The 24,435-nt window shown below is 39.4% G+C and overlaps 1 protein-coding gene across 1 annotated transcript in view; it reads right to left on the reverse strand.

Annotated features, from left to right (window-relative positions):
- The window catches only part of NIPA1 (NIPA magnesium transporter 1), a 45,272-nt gene that overhangs the window by 14,677 nt on the left and 6,160 nt on the right, over window positions 1–24,435 (reverse strand). Inside the window, exons 2-3 of the mRNA XM_058542229.1 lie at window positions 15,422–15,469; window positions 14,371–14,461 (exon numbers count right to left, since the gene is read on the reverse strand). Of these exons, the coding sequence (XP_058398212.1) occupies window positions 14,371–14,461; window positions 15,422–15,469 (139 nt within the window). The remainder of the gene's footprint in view (window positions 1–14,370; window positions 14,462–15,421; window positions 15,470–24,435) is intronic.

Consider the following 24,435-nt stretch of genomic DNA (forward strand, 5'->3'; position numbering starts at 1 on the left):
CAGTGGAGCGCGCTCACTTAACCGCTAAGCCACGGGGCTGGCCCAGAAGGGTTAGTATTAATTCTTCTTTAATGTTTGATAGAATTCATCTGTGAAGGCATATGTTCCTGGACTTTTCTTTGTTGAGAGGTTTTTAATTACTGACTCAATCTCCTTACTAGTAATTAGTCTGTTCAGATTTTCTACTTCTTCATGATTCAGTCTTGGTAGGTTGTTTTTAGGAATTTATCCATTTCTTCTAGGTTATCCTATATTTGTTCATAGTAGTCTCTTATGATCCTTTCTGTTTCTGTGATTCAGCTGTAATGTCTCCTCTTTCATTTCTAATTTTGAGTCTTCTTTTTTTTTCAGTCTAGCTAAAAGTTTCTCAATTTTGTTTATCTTTCCGAAAAACTTGCTCTTAGTCTTGTTAATCTTTTCTGTTGTCTTTATGGACCTTATTTCATTTAATTCTGCTCTGATCTTTGTTATTTCCTTCCTTCTGCCTACATTGGGCTTCATTTGTTCTTCTTTTGCTAGTTCCTTGAGGTGTAAAATTAGCTTGTTTATTTGAGATCTTTCTTTTTGCTTAAAGGAGGCATTTATTGCCATAAAATTCCCTCTTAGGAAGATGGAACACTTCCTGAATCATTCTATGAGGCCAACATCACCCTGATACCAAAACCAGACAAAGACAATACAAAGAAAGAAAATTACAGGCCAATATCGCTGATGAACATTGATGCAAAAATCCTCAACAAAATATTGGCAAACCGAATACAACAATATATCAAAAAGATCATACACTATGATCAAGTGGGATTTATACCAGAGACGCAGGGATGGTTCAACATCCGCAAATCAATCAACGTGATACATCACATCAACAAAACAAAGAATAAAAACCACATGATCGTCTCAATAGATGCAGAGAAGGCATTTGACAAGATACAACATCCATTTATGATAAAAACTCTCAATAAAATGGGAATAGAAGGAACGTACCTCAACATAATAAAGGCCATATATGACAAACCCACAGCTAACATCATAATCAACGGGGAAAGACTGAAAGCCATTCCTCTGAGAACAGGAACGAGGCAGGGCTGCCCACTCTCACCACTCCTGTTCAACATAGTACTGGAGGTTTTGGCCAGAGCAATTAGGCAAGAAAAAGGAATAAAAGGAATCCAAATAGGTAACGAAGAAGTGAAACTCTCACTATTTGCAGATGACATGATTGTATATATAGAAAACCCTAAAGAATCTGTTGGAAAACTGTTAGAAACAATCAAAAACTACAGCAAAGTTGCAGGGTACAAAATCAATCTACAAAAATCAGTTGCATTTCTATATGCTAATAATGAACTAACAGAAAGAGAGCTCAAAAAGATAATACCATTTACAATTGCATCAAAAAGAATAAAATACCTAGGAATAAATCTTACCAAGGAGGTGAAGGACCTATACAATGAGAACTACAAGACATTATTGAGGGAAATCCACGATGACATAAAGAAATGGAAAGATATCCCATGCACGTGGATTGGAAGAATAAACATAGTTAAAATGTCTATATTACCTAAAGCAATCTACAGATTCAATGCAATCCCAATCAGAATCCCAATGACATTCTTCACAGAAATAGAAAAAAGAATACTAAAATTTATATGGGGCAACAAAAGACCCTGAATAGCTAAAGAAATCCTAAAGAAAAAGAACAAAGCAGGAGGCATCACAATTCCTGACTTCAAAACATACTATAAAGCAACAGTAATCAAAACAGCATGGTACTGGTACAAAAACAGACACACAGATCAATGGAACAGAATTGAAAGCCCAGAAATAAAACCACACATATACGGACAGCTAATTTTCGACAAAGGTGCTAAGAACATGCAACGGAGAAAGGAAAGTCTCTTCAATAAATGGTGCTGGGAAAACTGGACAGCCACATGCAAAAGAATGAAAGTGGACCATGTGCTATCGCCATTCACAAAAATTAACTCAAAATGGATCAAAGACCTGAAGGTGAGACCTGAAACTATAAAACTCATAGAAGAAAATATAGGCAACACACTATTTGACATTGGTTTTAAAGGAATCTTTTCGGATGACATGCCTACCCAGACTAGGGAAACTAAAGAAAAAATAAACAAGTGGGACTTTATCAGATTAAAGAGCTTTTATAAGACAAATGAAACCAGAATCAAGATGAACAAACAACCAACCAGCTGGGAGAGAATATTTGCAAAACATACATCTGACAAGGGGTTGATCTCCATAATATATAAAGAACTCACACAATTGAACAACAAAAAAACAAACAACCCGATCAAAAAATGGGCAGAGGAAATGAACAGACACTTCTCCAAAGAAGATATACAGATGGCCAATAGGCACATGAAAAGATGCTCAACATCACTAATCATCAGGGAAATGCAAATCAAAACAACACTAAGATACCACCTCACGCCCGTTAGAATGGCTATAATCACCAAGACAAAAAACAACAAATGTTGGAGAGGATGTGGAGAAACAGGAACCCTCATACACAGCTGGTGGGAATGCAAATTGGTGCAGCCTCTATGGAAAACGGTATGGAGATTCCTCAAAGAATTAAAAATAGAGATGCCCTATGATCCAGCCATCCCACTACTGGGAATCTATCCAACGCACCTGAAATCAACAATCCAAAGAGGCTTATGCACCCCTATGTTCATTGCAGCATTATTCACCATAGCCAAGAAGTGGAAGCAACCTAAGTGTCCCTCGACTGACGACTGGATTAAGAAAATGTGGTATATATATACAATGGAATACTACTCAGCCATAAAAAAAGACAAAATCATCCCATTTGCAACAACACGGATGGGCCTGGAGCGTATTATGTTAAGTGAAATAAGCCAGAAAGAGAAAGACAAACACTGTATGATCTCACTCATATGTGGAATATAAACCAACACATGGACAGAGAAAACTGGACTGTGGTTACCCAGGCAGTGGGGGTGGGGGGTGGGCACAAGGGGTGAAGGGAGTCATATATGGGGTGATGGACAAACAAAAATGTACAACCCAAAATTTCACAATGTTAGAAACCATTAAAACATCAAAAAAAAAAAATTCCCTCTTAGATCTGCTTTTGCAGCATCCCATAGGATCTGATATGTTCTGTTTACCTTTTCATTTGTTTCAATATATTTTTGGATATCCCATTTGATTTCTTCTTTGACACAGTTTCTTCAAGAGGGTGTTGTTTAACATCCACATATTTGTGAATTTTCCAGCTTTCCTCCTGTTATTGATGTGCAGTTTCATACCACTGTGGTCAGAAAAGATACTGAGTATGAATTCAGTCTTCTTAAATCTGCTAAGACTTGTTTTGTGGCCTATCATATCATCGATCTTGGAAAATGTTCCATGTGCATCTTGCTGCTGTTGATGGAATGTTCTGTATATGTCTCTTTGGTCCATTTGGTGTAATGTAGTGTTCAAGTTCAATGTTTCCTTGTTGATTTTCTGTCTGGATGATCTCTCCATTGTTAAAAGTGGGGTATTGAAGGCCCCTACTATTATTGTATTGCTGTCTATTTCTCCCTTCAGATCTGTTAGTTTTTGCTTAATATATTTAGGTGCTCCAATGTTGGGTGTGTATATATTTGCAATTGTTATATCTTCCTGATGAATTGACCCCTTTATCATTATATAATGACCTTCTTTGTCTTTTATTACTGTTTTGGGGTTAAAGTCTATTTTTATCTAACATAAATATAGCTACTCCTGCTTTCTCTTGGTTCCCATTTGCATGGAGTGTCTTTTTCCATCCCTTCACTTTGAGCATATGTGTGTCCTTGAAGCTGAATGAGTCTCTCAGAGGGAGCACGTAGTTGGGTCTTGTTTTGTTAATCCACCCAGCTACTCTATGTCTTTTGATTGGAGAATTCAATCCATTAATGTTTAGAGTAACTATTGATAGGTAAAGACTTTCTAATGCCATCTTGTTAATTGTTTTCTGCCTGTTTTGTAGTTCCCTTGTTCCTTTCTTCTGTTCTGGCTGCCTTCCTTTGTGCACTGTTGATTTTCCATAGTGGTACGCTTTGATTCCCTTCGCTTTTTCTTTTGTGAATCTACTGTAAGTCTCATTTTGTGGTTACCATGAGGCTGACATAAAACATCTTAGAGATATAACAGTCTATTTTACACTGATAACAATTTAAATTCTATTGCATACAGAAACTCTACCGTTTTACTCCCTCCCTTTTATGTTTTGGATGCCACAATTTATATCTTTTTATATGGTGTATCCATTAACAAATTATTGTAGCTATGGCTATTTTTATACTTTTATCCTTCAACCTTTATACTAGAGTTAGGTAATTAACACACCACATTACAGTATTAGAGTATTCTGAATCTGACTATATACTTACCTTTACCAGTGTGTTGTATATTTTCATGTTACTAATTAGCATCCTTTCATTTTAGCTTGAAAAACTTCTTTTGGCATTTCTTGTAGGCAGGTCCAGTGGTGATGAACTCCTTCAGCTTTTGTTTGTTAGTAAAAGTGTTTTCCTCACCTTCATTTCTGAGGGACAACTTTACTGGGTATAGTATTCACGGTTGGCAATTTTTTTCTTTCATCACTTTAATTTTCTGGCCTGCAAGGTGTCTGCTCAGAAATCCACTGACAGCCTTATGGGGGTTTCCCTGTATAAGAAAATTTTTTTTCTCTTGCTGCTTTTAAAATTCTCTCTTTGTCTTTGATTTTAGATACTTTTATTATAACATGTCTTGGAGAAGGTCATTTTAGATTAAAATTTGGGGGTGACCTATTAGCTTCATGAACTTGGATGTCCAAATCTCTTCCCAGGTTTGGAAAGTTCTCAGCCATTATTTCTTTAAATAAGCTTTCTACCCGTTTCTCCCTCTCTTCTCCTCCTCCAATGAGGCATACATTGTTTTTCTTAATGGTGTCACATAAGTCCCATAGGCTTTCTTCATTCCTTTACATTCTTTTTCCTTTTTGCTCCTCACATTGGATAATTTCAATTAATCTGTCTTGGAGCTCACTGATACTTTCTTCTGCTTGGTCAAGTCTGTTGTTGAAGCTCTCTATTGAATTCTTCAGTTCAATCACTGTTATACTTCAGCTCCAAAATTTCTGGATTTTTTTTTTTTATGTTTTCTCTCTCTTCATTGAACTTCTCATCTTGTCCTTGTATCTTCCTGATATCTGTGTTCTTTTGTAGCTCTCTGAGCATCTTTAGAACAATTATTTTGAATTCTCTGTTGCAAAATTCCTGGATCTACATTTCTTTGGGGCCAGTTACTGGAGGTTTACTGTCCTCCTTTGGTGGTCATGGTTCCCTGATTCTTCATGATCCCTGTAGTCTTGTGTAGGTGTCTGTACATTTGAAGCAGTCACCTCTTCCAGACTTTATGGACTGATGTCAGTAAGGGAAGACTTGCAGCTACAGGTAGGGGCATGCTGGAGTGTGCTGTGATCCTAGGTCTAGTGGTAGAGAGCGCCAAAAGCGGGGGCATGTGGTGGCACCAGGTCTGGTGGCGCGTCATGTCTCTTGGGCTCATGCTGCTAGAGTCTACAGCTTCAATAATTGTGTGTTCCTTGGCAATCACTGTTGAGGGTCCATAGTGGCTGCATGGCCTGTTGGGGTCCTCAGTGGCACCTCTAGGTCTGGTGGCTAGAGACCAGGATAGGCAGACGTGGTGGCCAGAGCCAGCTGTGTGCACACACTTGGCTTCAGGGTCCAGCTGCAAGTGCCTGTATAGTTGTAGGGGCCAGCTGCAGACACACATAGTGGTGGAGGTCAAGGCAGGCAGCAAAAGATGTGGCCAACTATGGGCTCACTGGCAGCTCTGGGGTCCCTGGCTGTTGTGTGCTCTACTGTGGCTGCACACTCCCCCCCTAGGCATGTACAGTGCAGTGGACACTGGTGACAGGGGTCGGGCTGGAGGCATACAGGTGCACAGCTCAAGTGGCTAGCTGCAGATGAATACAGTGGTGCAGGCCAGTGGCAGAAGACAGGGACTAATCCAGGCCAAGAAGTAGCTGTGGGGGCCCTGACTGTCAGAGTGCTCTCCCATGGCTGCACATTCCACACCCCCCACCAAGGCATGTGTACTGCAGTGGAGGCCTATGACAGGTATTTGGCCTGCAGTGTGGAAAGGCACAGCTGGAGGGGCTAGCGCCAAGCACACACATGGTGGTGGGGGTCAGCTGCAGGGGTATAGGCTGGTGTCTTGCACTCACACAGCCTCAGTGGTGTTGGCTGGCTACCAGTGTGGTTTCTGGGCTCCAGCAAGGGCAGCGGGGTTGGAGAGAGGAAGGAGGGACTCACACGCCCTGCATCAGTGAATGTGAATACCTGTGGGGCAAAAGCTGGTGAAACCTGCAGGGGGTTGATGGCAGCTGTGCTGGCTGTTAGTTTCTTCAGTGGTGAAATCTGCTGGGTTTTTTGTAGAGCAGGTCATTGGGAACCACCATCGCTGCCACTGTGCGGCTGCCATTGCTATCCCCTGCTTTTCTTCATTGTTTCTAGCCATCTCAAATTCATCTCGGTTTTGCCAGTCTGGGTGGGTGAAAGTGAAGTGGGACCTTCCTGTGGTGCCCTGAAAGGCTGGGGAAACTGGTCATTTACTCCACTCTTCCCTTTCTGGTGAGGGGAACTCTTTCTATCTGGGAAGTTCCCTCATGGCGCTGAGCATTGCCAGCTTGGAGGATGAGATAACACAGTCAAAATGATGCAGTAAGGGGCTGGCCTGGTGGCATAGCGGTTAAGTTCGTGCACTCCGCTTCAGCGGCCCGGGATTTGCAGGTTCGGATCCCAGGAGCAGATCAACACACCGCTTGTCAAGCCATGCTGTGGCGGCGTCCCATATAAAGTAGAGGAAGATGGGCACCGATGTTAGCCCAGGGCCACTGTTCCTCACACACACACAAAAACTGATGCAGTTATTCAGTTTTTTTGTTCTATCATGTCACTGAAGTTTCTTAAGTGGACTCCAGAGCTCTCCCAGAGTTGATTTTGCTCATGGATAGCTGTCTAATTGTTGATCTTTGTGGGGAGATGGAGGCTGGGTTTTCCTATATTGCCATTTTGGTGATGTCACCTTTTTTCCTGACTTTTCATTTTCTCGATGGCATCCTTTGAAGCACAAAAGTTTTTAATTTTGATGATGTCCAATTTATCTATTTTTCTTTTGTTGCTTGTGCTTTATGTATCATATCTAAGAAACCATTGCCTAATCCAAGGTCACAAAGATTTATACCTATGTTTTCTTCTAAGAGTTTTATAGTTTTAGCTTTTAAATTTACATCTTTGGTCCATTTTGAGTTAATTTTGGTATACAGTGTGAGAGGGCATAACAACTTCATTTATTTGCATGTGGACATCCAGTTGGCCTGGCACTATTTGTTGAAATGACAGTTCTTTCCCCACTAAATTGTCTTTGAACCACTGGCAAAAATCAATTGACTATAAATATTAGAGTTTATTTCTGGAATCTCAATTTTATTCTATTGATGTACATGTGTATCCTTATCTTAGTACCACACTGTTTGATCACTGTAGCTTTGTAAAAAGTTTTGAAATCAGAAAGTGTGAATTCTCCAACTTTGCTCTTATTTATCAAGATTGTTTTCGCTATCCTGGGTGCCTTACATTTCTGCATAAATTTTAGGTTCAGCTTGACAATTTCTGCAAATAAATCAGCTGGGATTTTGATAGAGATTGCATTGAATCTGTAGCTGTATTTGAGGAGCATTGCCATCTTACTAATATTAATTTTTCTTTTCTATGAAAATGGACCATTTAGTTCTTCTTTAATTTCTTTCAAGAATGTTTTTACAGTTTTCAGAGTATGACTTTTGTACTTCTTTTGTTAAATTTATTCCTAAGTATTTCATTCATTTTGATACTACTGTATATGGAATTGTTTTCTTAATTTCATTTTTGGCTTGTTCACTCCTACTTTATATAAATACAATTGATTTTTGTATATTGATTTTGTATCCAGCAACCTTGCGGTACTCATTATTAGTTCTAATAGTTTCTTAGTGGATTCCTTAGGATTTTCTATAGATAAGATCATTCTGCTAACAGAGATAGTTTGACTTCTTCCTTTCCAATCTGGATGCTTTTTAATTCATTTGCTTTCCTAATTGCCTTGGCTACAACCTCCAGTACAATGTTGAAGAGAAGTGGCAAAAGTGGACATCTTGTCTTGTTCTTAACCATAAAGGAAAAGCATCCAGTCTTTAATCACAAAGTATGATGTTAACTGGGGCTTTTTCATAGAGGTCCTTTGTCAGATTCGGAAGTTACCTTCTATTTCCAGCATATTGATTGTTTTCATCATGACGGAGTAGGGTTTTTTTTGTTTGTTTATTTTTTGGTTTTGCTGAGGAAGATTCACCCTGAGCTAACATCCATGCCAATCTTCCTCTATTTTTCACTATGTGGGCCGCCAGCACAGCATGGCCACTAACAGAGTGGGGTAGGTGTGCACCTAGGAACCAAACCCAGGCCACTGAAGTGGAGCATGGTGAACTTAACCACTGGGCCACCAGGGCTGGCCCAGGAGTGTTGAATTTTATAAAATGATTTTTCTGTGTCTACTGAGATGTGGTGTTTATCCTTTATTCTATTGGTATGGTGTATTACATTCATTTATTTTTGATGTCAAATATACCTTGCATTGCTGAGATAAATCCCACTTAGTCATGATGTATAATCCTTTTTAGGTATTGCTGGATTTAATTAGCTAGTATTTTGTTGATGATTTATCCATCTATATTCACAAAAGAATTGGTTTTTATTTTTTTTGTGCTATGTTTGGTTTTGTTACCAGGGAGATACTGACCTCATAGAGTTGAGAAGGATTCTCTCCTCTCCTATTTTTTGGAAGACTCTTGTAAAGAACTGCTATTAATTCTTCCTTAAATGTTTGGTAGAATTCACCAGTGAAACCAGCTGTACCTGAGTTTTTCCTTGAGGGAAATTTTTTGATTACTAATTCAATCTCTTTACTTTTATAGGTCTTTTCAGATTTCCTATTTCTTCTTGAAACCACTTTGGTAGTTTCTGTCATTCTCGGAATGTGTTCATTTCATCTAAATTATCTTACTTGTTGGCATACAGTTATTCATTTTATTTGCTTATAATTCTTTTCATTTCTGTACAGTTGGTAGTAATATCCCCTCTTTCATTTCTGACTTTAGCATTTTCAGTTTTCTCTCTTTTTCCTTTGTCAGTCTAGCTAAAAGCTTATCAATTTTGTTGATCTTTTCTAAGGATGAACTTTTGGTTTTGTTGATTTTCTCTATTGTTTTTATATTCTCTATTTCATTTATTTACACTCTAATCTTTATTATTTCCTTCCTCCGACTTGCTTTGGGTTTAGTTTGCCTTCTTTTTCCAATGTCTTAAGATGGAAGGTTAAGTTGTTGATTTGAGATCTTTCCTTTTTTTTTTTTTCAAATGTATGCATTTACAGATATAAATTTCCCTGTGGGTACTTCTTTAGCTAAATCCTATGAGTTTTGGTATGTTGTTCCTTCATTTTTATTCATCTCAAAGTATCTTCTAATTTCCCTTGTGATTTCTTTGACTTGTGGGTCATTTAGTAGTAAGTTAATTTCCACATATTTGTGAATTTCACAAATTTCACTGATTTTGCTTTCTAATTTCATTCCATTGTGGTCAGAGAAAGTACTTCACTTGATTTCAATCCTTTCAAATTTATTGATTTTTTTTTTTATGGCCTAGCACCTGGTCTATCCTGAAGGATGTTCCATGTACACTTGGGAAGAACGTGAATTCTGCTGTTGTTGGGTGGAGCATTCCATAGACGTCTGTTCTGTCTAGTTGGTTTATAGCATCACTCAAGTCTTCTATTTCCTTCTTGATCTTTTGCCTAGGTGTTCTATTCATTATTGAAAGTGGGGTATTGGAGATTGGATTGGTGGTTACCAGAGGGGACGGGGGGAGGGAGGAGGGTGAAAGGGATAATTAGGCACATATGTGTGGTGATGGGTTGTAATTAGTATTTGGGTGGTGAACATGAGAACACGATGTAATCCATGCAGAAATAGAAGTATAATGATGTACACCTGAAATTTATACAATGTTATAAACCAGCGTTACTGCAATAAACAAAAAAAACAAAAGAAAAAGAAAGTGGGGTATTGGAAGGCTGTAACTATTACTGTGGAATTGTCTGTTTCTCTCTTTTGTCAGGTTTTCTTTCATATATTTTGGAGCTCTGTGCTTAGGTGCATATTTGTTTATAATTGTTATGTCTTCTTGACAGATTGAACTTTTTGTCATTATAAAGTGTCCCTCTTTATCTCTAGTAACATTTTTTGTTTTACAGTCTATTTTGTCTGATATATAGCCTCTCCAACTTTCTCCTGGCTACTATTTGCATAATGTATCTTTTTTCTTTCCTTTTATGTTCAATTTATTTGTATCTTTGAATCTAAAGTATGTCTCATGTAGACAGTATATAGTTGGATCTTGTTTTTTTATCCTGCCTGAAAATCTCTGCCTTTTGATTGGATTGTTTAATCCACTGACATTTAATGTTTTTATTGATATAGTTAGACCATGTCTGCCATATTACTTTTTGTTTTCTACGTTTCACATCTTTTTTTGGTTCCCTATTCCTCACTTATTGCTTTCTTCTGCATTAAGAGAATCTTTACAGTGTAAAATTTTAATTCCTTTAATAACTATTTTCACTACACTTTTTTGAGTTATTTTCCTTGTGGTTTCTCTAAGGCTTATCATAATACATTTCAAATTGATACTAACTTAACTCCAGTGAGAATAATGTTACTCCTATATAGTTCTATTTCCTCTTCCTCCTTTTTGTGCTTATATATATATTAAATTTATTATATCTGGTTGCTTATGTGCATTTTATGGAAAATGAGGTTATCATTAGTGGAATAAATGTATTTTTCTATGTATGAAGTGGTGCTTTTTGCCCTTTGTCATTTTATCTTTTGAGATTTTCATATTATTCTGATCAATTCAAGAAGTCTTTATATCATAGTCATATTTGATTGAAATCTTTTTTCTATTCTATTTTTTTATTGTAGAAAATTAACCTTTTCATTTTTATTGCTTCATGCTTTAGAATCTGCTCATCCTTCTAAGATCTGAAAACACATTTTGTATATGTGGGCCATAAACTCCGGGAACATAGCTAAACTTTTTTTCTCCTTTTGTACAGATTAAATCTCTACATGACTTATTCTGGGTTACACTAGAGATGCAGGTTTGTGCAGTGAAAATCAGAGACACAAATCATTTGTAGCTACATGCCACAGATGCCTGGGCAGGTATTGAGGAGATGCTAGTTAATGCACTGGGTTCACTGCACCTTTACACAGCACACTGAACACTACATTGCTGAGTGGAACAACATACTTGAAAATATCACATAATGTCATCACACAAGTCCTGCACTGAATGTAGTATCAACAGACCATTCAGTGTTGTATTTGTTTGTATTTTCATACTTGATGACTATCCTGTATATAATGCTTAATTCACATAGATCATATTTTGATGGTGCTATGATTAGGATTTAAACTGATGTGCCTACAAATTGCTTACCCAACACTGTGTATTAAAAAAAAAAAAAGACCCTCTCATTTAAACTAGAGACATGACAACTAAATACAGTTCCTAATACTAGACTGGATCTTGTACTTGAAGGAAAAATAATGGTATAAAGGATAATGCTATAGAATAATAGTATAATAGGTCAATTAACAAAGTTGGGATAAGGAAGGCAGATGAGATACTTGTATTATAACATTAACTTTATCAAAGTTGATAATTGTACTGTTGTTATGAAGAGAATATCTCTAGTCTTAGGTAAGACAAGTCGATGTGTTTAAGGGTAAAGGATCATGATATACTTAACTATTCTCAAATGGATCAAAAAAAATCCAGAAAACAAAAACCAAAACAAACCCCACATTGATATAGAACAGTGGTTCTCAACTGGGGGTGATTTGCTCCCCCAGCGGACATTTGCTGATGCCTGGAGACATTTTGGGGGGCAGGAGTGCTACTAGCATCTGGTAGGTGGAGGCCAGGGATTCTGCTAAGCACCCTACACTGCACAGGTCAGTCCCCACAACAAAGAATTACCCAGCCCCAAATGTCAATAGTATTAAAGCTGAAAAACCCTGAGACAGAGAAAGCAAATGATGGAGCGAGCGGGATAAAGTGTCAACAATTGGTGTGTCTGAGTGAGGGGAATATGGAAGTTATTGTGATTATTCTTAATCTTGTACCTTTCTGTAATTTGGAAATTAATTCCAAATAAAAAGTTTTTTAAAACCTCTTTTAAAAGTACTATACAGGGGCCAGACTGGTGGCATGGTGGTTAAATTGGTGCACTCCGCTCCGTGGGTTCAGATCACGGATGTGGACCTACATACCGCTCATCAGGCTAGGCTGTGGCAGCATCCCAAACACAAAATAGAGGAAGACTGGCACAGATTTTAGCTCAAGGACAATCCTCCTCAAGGAAAAAGAGGAAGATTGGCAACAGATGTTAACTCAGGGCAAATCTTCCTCACCAAAAAAAAAAAAAAAAAAAGTACTATGTTGTGATGATTACTTTATCAGACATTAAACCACTGCAGAGAAAAGTGGAGCTATTTTGGGGGTCTCTATTCTATTTCCCTGATATATAGACACATTTTTCCAGCGCCACATCCTTTCACCATTTCTCATCCCATTATCAAGAAAAGAACTTCTTTTCAAGTATATATACATATGTACAAAGATACATATGCACAATTTGATATCTTTGCTTTTCCCAAACGAATTCTATTTTTCTTATTTTTAAAATATCTTTTATTGGGATCTTGAGTTGAAAGCAGTCTTTTTATCAATAATACCATCTCACATGATTCTTTGGGTGAGTAACATCTCCTGAAGACTTGGAGCAGTAAAGATTTCTGGAGAGGAGACTTAATTATCAAAGTCCATGAGAACAGTTTTTTGGAAATTAACGAGGCAAGGCATTTTAACACGTGCACATTAAATGTGCAATGTGCAAAGATCACAGGGTTGGATTGTTTGTTTGCCTGAATATTTTTCACGAGAACGAGTCGAGGAGTGAGGCTGGGCTCTGGAAAGCTGGAGTAGTGAGTCCCTGACATGAGTACCACTCATGCAATCCAAGCTTTTCAGGGCCGTCCAAAATGCAAAGTGACATCAAGCTATGTGTGGTATTAGGCTTGTGTTTTGATAAGAACAATGTACTACAAACACATTTTCAACAGTTCACATGTGAATCACATATTTGTGCTTTTTAGGCCTAAGAACCTTAAAGCCTAAGTGACTTTAAGGCATACGATTAAATCCATCCATCATAGATCCACTTCTCTGCAAGGATTTAGGGTCTATTTGGAATATAGCAGAATACCAATGTATCATTAAGTTAGAAACTTGGATTTTATTTCTCTTCTATCCTATCTCTGTTTATTAACGATTTTTTCAAAGGTAAAACAATATAAATACGTTCAGAACAGGATATGTGTTAAGCTGTTTAATAAATGTCTCATAAAATCATTTTTGTAGGTAAGCCAAGTGTAATAAAGAGAAAGACTCCATTTATGGTGGCTGGCAGCCTTTACTCCTCCCTTTTCTCCTTTGCCCCACATCTGGGCAACCTTTATTAAGAAAGCCTGCTCACACCCTCAGGCCCTGGCATTCTCAGTCCCTTGGTGCTGAAATTTCAAACCATACAAGCCCCAGCCTGAGTGTGGGAACCTCCACCCAGCTCACCTCCTAAGTGCAATAACAACCCAAAGCCCCACTGGACCAAACCGGAGCCCTTCTCCTTGGGTGATCCACTTGCTGCTGACTGTTTTGAGTCATTAATCCTATTTCACACCCTTTGGTGCCCATGTGTCTTTCATCCCAACCTCTATAATTTCCTGGGGTGGGGTGAGGGACTGCCCAGCATCCAGCAGGGGATCACAGGCACCCAAATAAAACACCAACTGACTATTTTGCTTAATAATTTCTCAGAACCACTTGCCGAGGTGCTGGGAAGTCTTCCAGGGCAAAGACCAGAAGAGTGATACCATCATATTCATTGATATCAATAAATAAGTTAGGATTTGAAATATGCTAAAGCAAAAGTCTAAGAGAAGGATCAATAATTCATACAACTACATTTGAAGGGATAAAATTAAACCACATAGAGTGTAATATTGAAGACCTATCTTCAGTCACTATTTTACTTTTATTATTTTAACAGAAACATTTAAAATAAAAAGTTTTCTTATATCTAAACCACGCATTAAAAACCAAAACACAGAACCCCAGCTCTCACCCAAACGGCACTCCAAGGGCACCCAGGGGAGTTACCAGGACCGTGGGGACCGCCGTGTAAGCCAGGAAGTTTCCAATCTGGCCAACAGCCACTGTCAAGAGAATCACAAGGATATCACTTGCAATTACAGAGCTCTCCTCAAGCAAGGGCACAGAGTTGAATTTTGCAAGGCTCTGCTCAGAAAGGGCTACTTCTTTTCCAGTACTTGTGAGGAAGGAAATGTGCTGCATCATTTGCATGTTTAAGGGTCCTGAGAGCAGAGGAAAGCAGGCCCCATAGTGTCACTGGCCCAATTAGTCGGGGAGTAGTTTCCCTCTGTGGAAATTCCCAACCTAACTAGCAGTGACTGACAGTGGGTACAACACAGGGTATATTTCCACTCTCTCCTTAACACTTCCTGTTTTAAGATGAATCATGCAGAGCTTCTCGTGTCCCTTCAAGTGGCCTGGGACCTACTCCAGTGTAGGCCACTGGGCCCCAGTGACAGGCTATTGGCACACCAAGTGGAAACACTACTGCCTGCACAGGACTGCCCCTGGGGCTGCACCAAGATAGAGCTTAAAGATGAAAGGAATCAATGTCTGCTAGAGAATTTCTTGCCTAAAAGACAGTGTGTGACAAATAGACCTCATAATATTTCTGAAATATCTAACATAATTTTTCTTTATATATTTAAAGTTCTGAATTCTACTTTCATTATTTATTTTTATATTATAGCACATGACCTCTGATCTGGTACTTAAGGCTGAGGGAAGAAACTCTCCCTTGTGAAACCAATTGTGCTGGGCAAAAACATGGAATTTCACCAAGTGCCAATGGCCCGACTACAGATGAGTAAGCAAGAGTTTTTTAATTTCTTCCGGCCCAGGGCAGTCTGACCTGGGCTAACTGCAGGCAAAGGAACCTCTCCCGCCTCCCTCCACAGCCTCCCACTCTCCTGGGCCTCATTCCAAAGAATGGGGCCAAGCTCATCCCATCCCCTGCAGCTCTGCCAGACAGATGACTGATCTTAAGAAATAAGACCCAGCTTTTCACCACCCAGAGTACTTACTTGCAATTGTGCCTGCCCACCACACAATGTCTGTTAAATAGGAGGTTCCTACAAAAGAGTGAGATACAAATGTCAGGCAAGTACACAGCAAGAGGTTTACAAAGCTACACACCTAAAAGAGGAATTTTTACATAAAAACTAAAATTGAAAACAATAATCAATGTCATACTATTTATTCACCCTACAAAGAATCTTTAAATTAGTCTATAAATAGCAGCATGAGAAACCACTAAAAGTGGCAAAGATTTTTTTTGCAACCAACACAGGCTAACCCAAAAAAACAAATGAAATCTTTATAAACTGGGTTTTTTTGGCTCAACATGACACCCAGAGACACAAATATTTTTTGGAATGAGGTTTTATATGTTGATTTCAAATGAGATTTGGTCTTCAAAGTCCAATTCTCTCATGCATTTACTGTAACCCATTTACGTGATAATTTTACTAGGATAGGGTTCAATGGCTTGCTGCTTAAACAGGTTACTCAATTTTCATAATTTAGAACATCTCTGATATGGCTCTTTTTGCAACCATTTGAAAACGATTTAAAGCAGACCCCCACATTGACTCAATGCTTTGACACTGTACATACTGCTTTCCCTTATCTTCTCCTGAGTTACCCTCAGGCGCCCCAGTGCATGGGCAGGCAGAGATGAGAGCAGCTCCCCAGGGCCCCCATTAATTGGTGCCTACTCCTGCCTGTGTGACAGGCAACTTCAGGGACAGGGTCTCCCAACCTTTGAGACACACATTTGTCCTTCTTCAGATATGTCAAAATACTCCTTGTCTGAGAGGTTTTTTCACTTCAGATTAAAGTACCTAATTCTAATTGAAAGTTTTAATTCTCAGTAATTTGGTATAATGAACACAGGAAGGCAGCCTGCTTCATGGAGGAGCAGAACTACAGGTATCACAATAAGTACTTAAAAAAACAAAATGGGGGCAATAAGTAACAACAGAACAGGAGGAATGGTTGAGTTGGAGTATTACCATTTGGCAACATCACAATAAAAACCGATTTAGGCAAGAATCATCAATGGATACTAAAACAAATGGATTAACGTTTGCTGAGGAACAGAACTGTCACATGGTCTCCATGAATCACCTCCACCAGTTTTTTATTAATCATAAAGAGAACAAGTTACCTTCACAGTACTCTACAGACCCTGACAGACATCACCTTAACCAAGTGGTCAAAGTAACATCATCAGCAATGGGACAAACCAACATCATATGCCTCCTAGAAAATGCACTGAGAAGGACCCAACACCACATCTGTGGTCTTCCTGCCAAAGCACATCCCTTCAGTCTAATCATGAGGAAACCATGAAACAGTCTATGAATTATCGGGCCTGTACTCTTCAAAAACTGCAAGGACCCGAAAGACAAAGAAACGTTAAGGAACTGTTGCAAATGAAAGGAAACTAAGGAGACCTGGTGACTAAACACAACACAGGAGGCTAGATGGGAGAAAAGGTTGCTATAGAGGACAGTATTGGAGCAATTGGCAAAATGTGCATACAGACTGTTGTAGATAAAAGACTAACACAACTCCTTCCCTTTGTGCATGAGAATGACTTATGGTTCACTTTCTGGCTCTAGGAAACTGATAGCCATGTGGCCAGGTGACATCACTTAGGTAAAAATAACCTCTGATGGGCAAATGGCATCTGACTGGAGGCCTGTGAACACCTGGTGGAGATCCCATCACTTGGGATCCCCTGGTGTAATACTTCTGGGAACAGGCACATCTCCTGTGGAGCCTGGGAGCTCCGCCTCTGTGACTTGATGCTGAGGGGGCACAAGGCCTGTAAGGCAGGGCAGGTGTGGCACACCTGCTGCAGCTCTGCCTCCGGTCCTGAGCCATGCTCTGCCCCTGCTGCCAGCCTCCAGCAGGAGAGGGCCTGACACTGGCTATGGCTCCTGTCCTGTGTCCCTCTGGGTGTGTCTGATGCTAATGAGGCCCATGGTATCCTATGAGTCAGAAAGTATAGCTGAGCCTGAGAATGCCCCCGAGTGAGCACTGCCGAACAGTCATCAGCTATTAGTACAGAATCCATGTTGAATTTCCCGAATGCGCTAATCACACCATGTCTATTTAAGAGAATGTGCCTACACCCCAAAAAATGCATACTGGATATTTAATAATGAAAAGTCATGAAGTACACTTTCAGAACGCTGGTGTGAGGAGCCCCATGGACCAGTTCCCCAGTGAAACAACCTAACTGGTGAATAAAGGATTTAAAAGAAAATTTTACATCTCTGCAAAGTGTCCTAAGAGCATACAGCAAATGAAACATCTATTCAAGAAAATCTAAATCTCAGTAAGAACAGTGAGCTTTAGCACATAAACTAAAACCCACTCCCTCTCTCCCTCCCTCCCTCAGTTTAGCTTAACAGAAGCTCCACTCCAGGCTGGTGTGACCAAGAAGATGGGTTTCCCTCTCCCCTTAGCTCCCAATCACCAGGAGGAGCGCCTCCAGCATTTCTCACCCCTCTCATCCCCTTAGAAGATGCGAAATATCTGGTTAGCACATCCAAGAGTTTGGGGGCACCCTTCCTCCCCCAGCCCCTACCTAGAAGGTGGAGGCTCTACCCCAGGCATGGCAAGCCCTGATCATCCTGTCCCAAGCTTGAAGGTAAGAGCAAAGTCTCACACCGGGCGAGGCAAACAGAGAAGATCAGAAGCTACCACCTCTCCTAGTAACTGCTTTCAACAAACACATATGCCTGAATTTAACTAGATAAGACTGTGAAGCAATTTATGCACCAAAGCCTTGTCAAAAACAATAGAGCAACAAGCCGGCAATTAGTAGAGCTTAACAGCTGGATGTGATACCCAATAACGCAGGCAATAGAGAAATCAGAAAAGAGACAAAGATAGCCCAGCTAAAAGCACTATCATCCCAGGAAAAGGTGCACATACACAAGGCTGCCCCTCTGAGGTGTGACATCACAGGCTTCACACTGCAGGGAAAAAGACTTTACCAAAATACTCCAGCCCAGTCACTAAACAAACAAACAAGTGAACAAAAACACATGGGGGGAGGGGAATCAGTATCTAGAGTATATTACCTAAACTGTCCAGATATCAACAAAAAATCATGAGACAACAACAAAAAAACACAAACAACTGAATTCAAAAATGGGCAAAAGACTTAGACATTTCTCCAAAGATACACAAATGGCCAATAAGCACATGAGAGATGTTCAACATGACTAATCAGTAGGGAAGTGCAAATCCAAACTGGACAGCCACATGCAAAAAAATGAAAGGAGACCACTACCTTACACCATACACAAAAATTAACTCAAAATGGATTAAAGACTTGAATGTAAGACCTGAAACTGTGAAAGTTCTAGAAGAAAACATAGGCAGTACGCTCTTCGACATCGGTCTTAGCAACATCTTTTCAAACACCACATCTGACCGGGCAAGAGAAACAATAGAAAAAATAAACAAATGGGACTACATCAAACTAAAAAGCTTCTGCACAGCAAAGGAAACCATCAACAAAACGAAAAGACAACCTAACAATTGGGAGAAGATATTTGCAAACCATACATCTGATAAGGGCTTAATCTCCAAAATATATAAAGAACTCATGCATCTCAACAACAAAAGAACTACCAACCCAATTAAAAAATGGGCAAAAGACCTGAACAGACATTTCTCCAAAGAAGATATACAGATGGCCAACAGACACATGAAAAGATGTTCAAAATCACTAACTATCAGGGAAATGCAAATCAAAACTACGAGATATCACCTCACGCCCGTCAGAATGGCTATAATTAACAAGACAGGAAACAACATGTGTTGGAGAGGATGTGGAGAGAAGGGAACTCTCATACACTGCTGGTGGGAGTCCAAACTGGTGCAGCCACTATGGAAAACAGTATGGAGATTCCTCAAAAAATCAAGGATAGAACTACCATATGATCCAGCTATTCCACTGTTGGGTATTTATCCAAAGAACTTGAAAACACCAATTTGCAAAGGTACATGCACCCCTGTGTTCATTGCAGCCTTATTCACGATAGCCAAGACTTGGAAGCAACCTAAGTGCCCATCAAGCGACGAATGGATAAAGAAGCTGTGGTATATATACACAATGGAATACTACTCAGCCATAAGAAATGATGAAATCCAGCCATTTGTGACAACATGGATGGACATTGAGGGTATAATGCAAAGTGAAATAAGTCAGAGGGAGAAGGTCAAATACCGTATGATTTCCTTCATTAAGTAGTAGATAATAACAACAATAAACAAATACATAGGGACAGAGATTGGATTGGTGGTTACCAGAGGGGAAGGGGGAGGGAGGAGGGTGAAAGGGATAATTTGGTACATGTGTGTGGTGATGGGTTGTAATTAGTATTTTGGTGGTGAACATGATGTAGTCCATGCAGAAATAGAAGTACAATGATGTACACCTGAAATTTTTACAATGTTATAAACCAATGTTACTGCAATAAACAAAAAATTAAAAAAAAAAAAGAAAAAAAAACATGATGAGATAGCAGTTCACATCCATTTGAATGGCTACTACTGAAAAAAAAAACAAAACAACAAGTGTTGGTGAGGACGTGGAGAAATTGGAACCCTTGTGTATTGCTCGTTAGAATGCAAAAGGGTGCAGCTGCCATGGAAAACATAATGGAAGTTCCTCAAAAAGTTAAATATAGAATCACCATATGATCCAGCAATTCCACTTCTGGGTATATACCAAAAAAATTAAAAGCAGGGACTTGAACATATATTTGTACACCCATGTTCATAGCAGCATTATTCATAATAGCCAAAAGGCAGAAACAACCCAAGTGTCTATGAATGGATGAATGGATAAACAAATAAACATGTGTTACTTTTTGTTACACACAAAACAGCACTCAACAGTACAAGATGGACTATTATTCAGCCTTAAAAAACGAATGAAATTCTGATACAAGCTACAACATACATGAACCTTGGAGACAATATACTAAGTGAAATAAGCCAGTCAAAAAGGACCAATATTTTATGAATGCACTAATATGAGGTACCTAGAGTAGTCACATTCACAGAGATAGAATGCAGAACAGTGGTTACCAGAGGCTGGGAGATGAGAATGGGGAGTTACTGTTACGTGTACAGTGTTTCAGAATGGGATTATGAAAAAGTTCTGGAGATGCATAGTGATGATGTTTACACAACAATGTGAATGTACTTAACACTTCTGAACTACACAATTAAAAATGGTTAAAATGGTAAATTTTATGTCATGTATATTTTACCACAAGAAAAAAAAAATTGCTAAAGGTACAGAGGCCTGAAAATGTTAAGCCCCGTAACGCCCCTATCATCTTGGGGTATGAATTGACTGATACATGAGCCTGTAGCATTCTGAGTGGTAAACCAGAAGGCCCATGGCAGGAGTGCCTGGAGCCTTCACGTGTCTGCAGCCGACCCTACACTGATGCTATTGCCATCTACTAGTCCTTGCGCCCTGGACCTTTGGAATCTCCTGTGCTATTCAACTTCAGGAGGAGCAGATGCTGGCTGAGGCCCTCGCATGTGAGAGACTTGAATGTAAGACCTGAAACCATAAAACTTCTAGAAAAAACATAGGCAGTACACTCTTTGACATCGGTCTTAGCAGTATCTTTTTGGATATATCTCCTCAGGCAAAGGAAACAAAAGAAAAAATAAACAAATGAGACTACATCAAACTAAAAAGCTTCTGCACAGCAAAGAAAATCAATAACAACATGAAAACACAACCTACCAATTGGGAGAAGATATTTGCAAATGATTTTTCCGATATTTAAAATATATAAAGAACTCAACAACAAAAACACAAACAACCTGATTAAAAAATGGTAAGAGAATCTGAATAGACATTTTTCAAAAGAAGATATACAGACGGCCAGCAGGCACATGAAAAGATGTTCAACATCACTAATTATTAGGGAAATGCAAATCAAAACTACAATGAGACATCACCTCACATCCATCAGAATGACATTATCAAAAAGACAGGAAATAACAAGTGTTGGAGAGGATGTGGAGAAAAGGGAACCCTCGTATACTACTGGTGGGAATGTAAATTGATGGAAAACAGTATGGAGATTCCTCAAAAAGTTAAAAATAGAACTACCATATGATCCAGCTATTCCACTTCTGGGTATTTATTCAAAGAACATGAAAATACTAAATCAAAAAGATATTTGCACCCCTATGTTCACTGCAGCATCATTCATAGCCAAGACTTGGAAACAACCTAAGTGCCCATCAATGGATGAATGGATAAAGAAGATGTGGTATATATACACAATGAAATACTACTCAACCATTAAAAAAAAGACGAAATCTTGCTATTTGTGACAGCATGGATGGACCTTGAGGGTATTATGCTAAGTGAAACAAGTCAGATGGAGTAAGAAAAATACCTTATTATTTCACTCATATATGGAAGATAAACAAACAAACACATAGAAACAGAGAACATGGTGGTGGTTAACAAAGGGGAAGGGGGAGGGGGAGGGCAAAAGGGGTAAAGGGGCATATGTGTATGGTGATGGATGGCAACTAGACTTCTGGTAGAGAACACAATATAGTCTATACAGAAGCAGAAATATAATGGTGTACACCTGAAATTTATATAATGTTATAAATCAATGTTACCTCAATAAAAAAAAGATTTTATGAACTTTGAAGTTGAGGAATCACTCACAATTTTTCCTGTTGGGGTCTATGCTGGGGGCAGGGTAAGGTCAACTTCTTTTATTGTGATGAATATAGTTTGGTCATGAGTGCTTATGAAGTCATGGGATCACTGGTACAGCAGCAGCTGGAATCTGGGTGACCCTCTAGAAGTGAGAACTGGTCCAAGGATGCCAGTGGCCAGCACAACGAGACCCATGGGCCCTCCTCTTTCACTGCTACAGTTTTCCCAACACCGCTGACCACCATATAGCATGTGATTTTGGTGGTTTGAAATGGACTGTGTTACTAGAATGGGGAGGAACCTAGGATACCAGGTATGCAAGGATGGGGAAATGACAAGCTTTTGGTCTCCCTTTTGTCAGGGTACAGGTCAGTTCCAAGTGTCTCAGGCCCTCCCCCTTATACTCCCCAGGAGGAGCCTGTATTTGCTGAAATCCAAAAGATGTTTAGGTCACCCTCACCTTTTAAGCCAATATTAGGCAAATTTTTTCTGCTTCCGTGGACAATAAATAAGTCAGATTTTCTGTCTGGGTACCTGCCCCACACCCCTGGCTAGCTATAGATCAAAGTGAAGCTCCTCTAGGTGGTCCCTGAGGGCCTCAGTCCAGTAGTATCCCCTGTGTTCTGCCCTGAAGGAAGTCCATGGCTCTGCTTGCCCACCCACCTGTGTCCAGCCTTCTCGCTGAGCTGGCTGCCCCAGGGTCCTTCCTCCTTCTGTAGCCAGGAGCTCCTGGGCACCTGCATTCCACATTAGCCCTCAGGTCCTGTCATAAATAGATAGTTTTCTCTTATGTCCTAAAAACACTTGGTTTCCTTATAGCTTCACCTTCAAGCATCGTCACCTGACATAAAGTCACCTGACACCCTCAGGAGGCACCTGTTTAAGCCTATGCCCTCACTCCTCCTCTTCTCAGCTAATGCCCAGGACTCTCCAAGTCCTTTGGCCTCAGCAAGAACAGGGAGCCACAGAATTGTACAACGTTGAGGATCCTCCATTTGTCTGCCTCCACTCCTGCCTCCTCCCCTCCACTATTGATGTGGACTGTCGAGACAGCAATAGCCAAGTTCTAGGGGTTTTTTTTCTCACGCTGGAAACCCTGGATGCTAACCGAGAGCTGAATGGTTGTTTATAACAGCTGAACTATAAGACAAAGAAGTGTTGTGCAAATACAAAAGAGACTTGTCAGGATGATAAAATCAATTGGCGGTGATGTTGTCCAACAACGGACTTGTGACTTTTAAAACCTTAACTAAAACTAAGCTTTTAGTTAAAATGTGTATCAGAAATGTCCTTAAAATATGACTTTCTAGCACAAAAATACAGACAGTCATCTAGTTTATTTACCTTCTAACTATACCACAGAAAAAATGAGTGCTTCCACTCATGTGTGCTCCTCACAGCAACAATAGAAGTTGTTGCTAACAGCAAAGAGTGGATCACTATGTCCTTTACTAATTAATTAATGCCTTGACTTCAAAAAATGTGTAACACAGTTTTTACAGAGTTTTTAAAAAAGGACTAAGAATCAAGAAATTTTCCTTCCTGACACCAAGATAGCTAGATGAGGGTATTAATTTGAATCAATTTGAGCACTGGAATTCACCAATGTATGAAGGGATTAGTACTTGAAGTTCTTTTGTATGTTGCTTATTAGATATGTAGAAGTTATTTTGCTAAAGAAATAGTTCGGCAATCTTGAAAAAGAACAAAGTTGTAGGACTTACAGTATCTGATTTTAAGATTTACTATAAAACTACATAATCAAGACAGTGTGGTACTGGCATAAGGACAGACATATGCAATGAAGCAGAACAGCATTCAGAAACAGACCCACAGATGTGCAGTCAGATCAGGGACCAAGGCAGCACGGCAGTCCAATGGGGAAGTCCCTTCTGCATGGGCTGGACCAACTGGGTATCGGTAGCAAAATACAGAACCTTGATCTACGCCTCAGCCATACACAAATTTAACTCAAGACAGTTTACAGACCTAAAGGTAAAAGCCAAAGCTTTAAAACTCCAAGAGGAAAACACAGGCATCCTCCAAGAGGATGCCACTGTGACCTGAGGAGAGACAAATCAAAAAGCACCAACCACAAAGAAAAAAAAGATAAGTTATACTAAATCAAAATTAAAACTTTCTGCTGTTCAAAAGGCACCATTAAGAAAATGAAAAGGCAAACCACAGAGAAAAGATCTGCAGTCACTATATTTGACAAAGGACTTGTATCCAGAGTGTGTGTGTGTGTGTGTGTGTGTGTAAACTAACAATCAATAATAAAAAGACACAACCCGATAAAAT

The sequence above is a fragment of the Diceros bicornis genome, chromosome 5 (genome assembly GCF_020826845.1).
Source record: "Diceros bicornis minor isolate mBicDic1 chromosome 5, mDicBic1.mat.cur, whole genome shotgun sequence".
Classification (NCBI taxonomy): domain Eukaryota; kingdom Metazoa; phylum Chordata; class Mammalia; order Perissodactyla; family Rhinocerotidae; genus Diceros; species Diceros bicornis.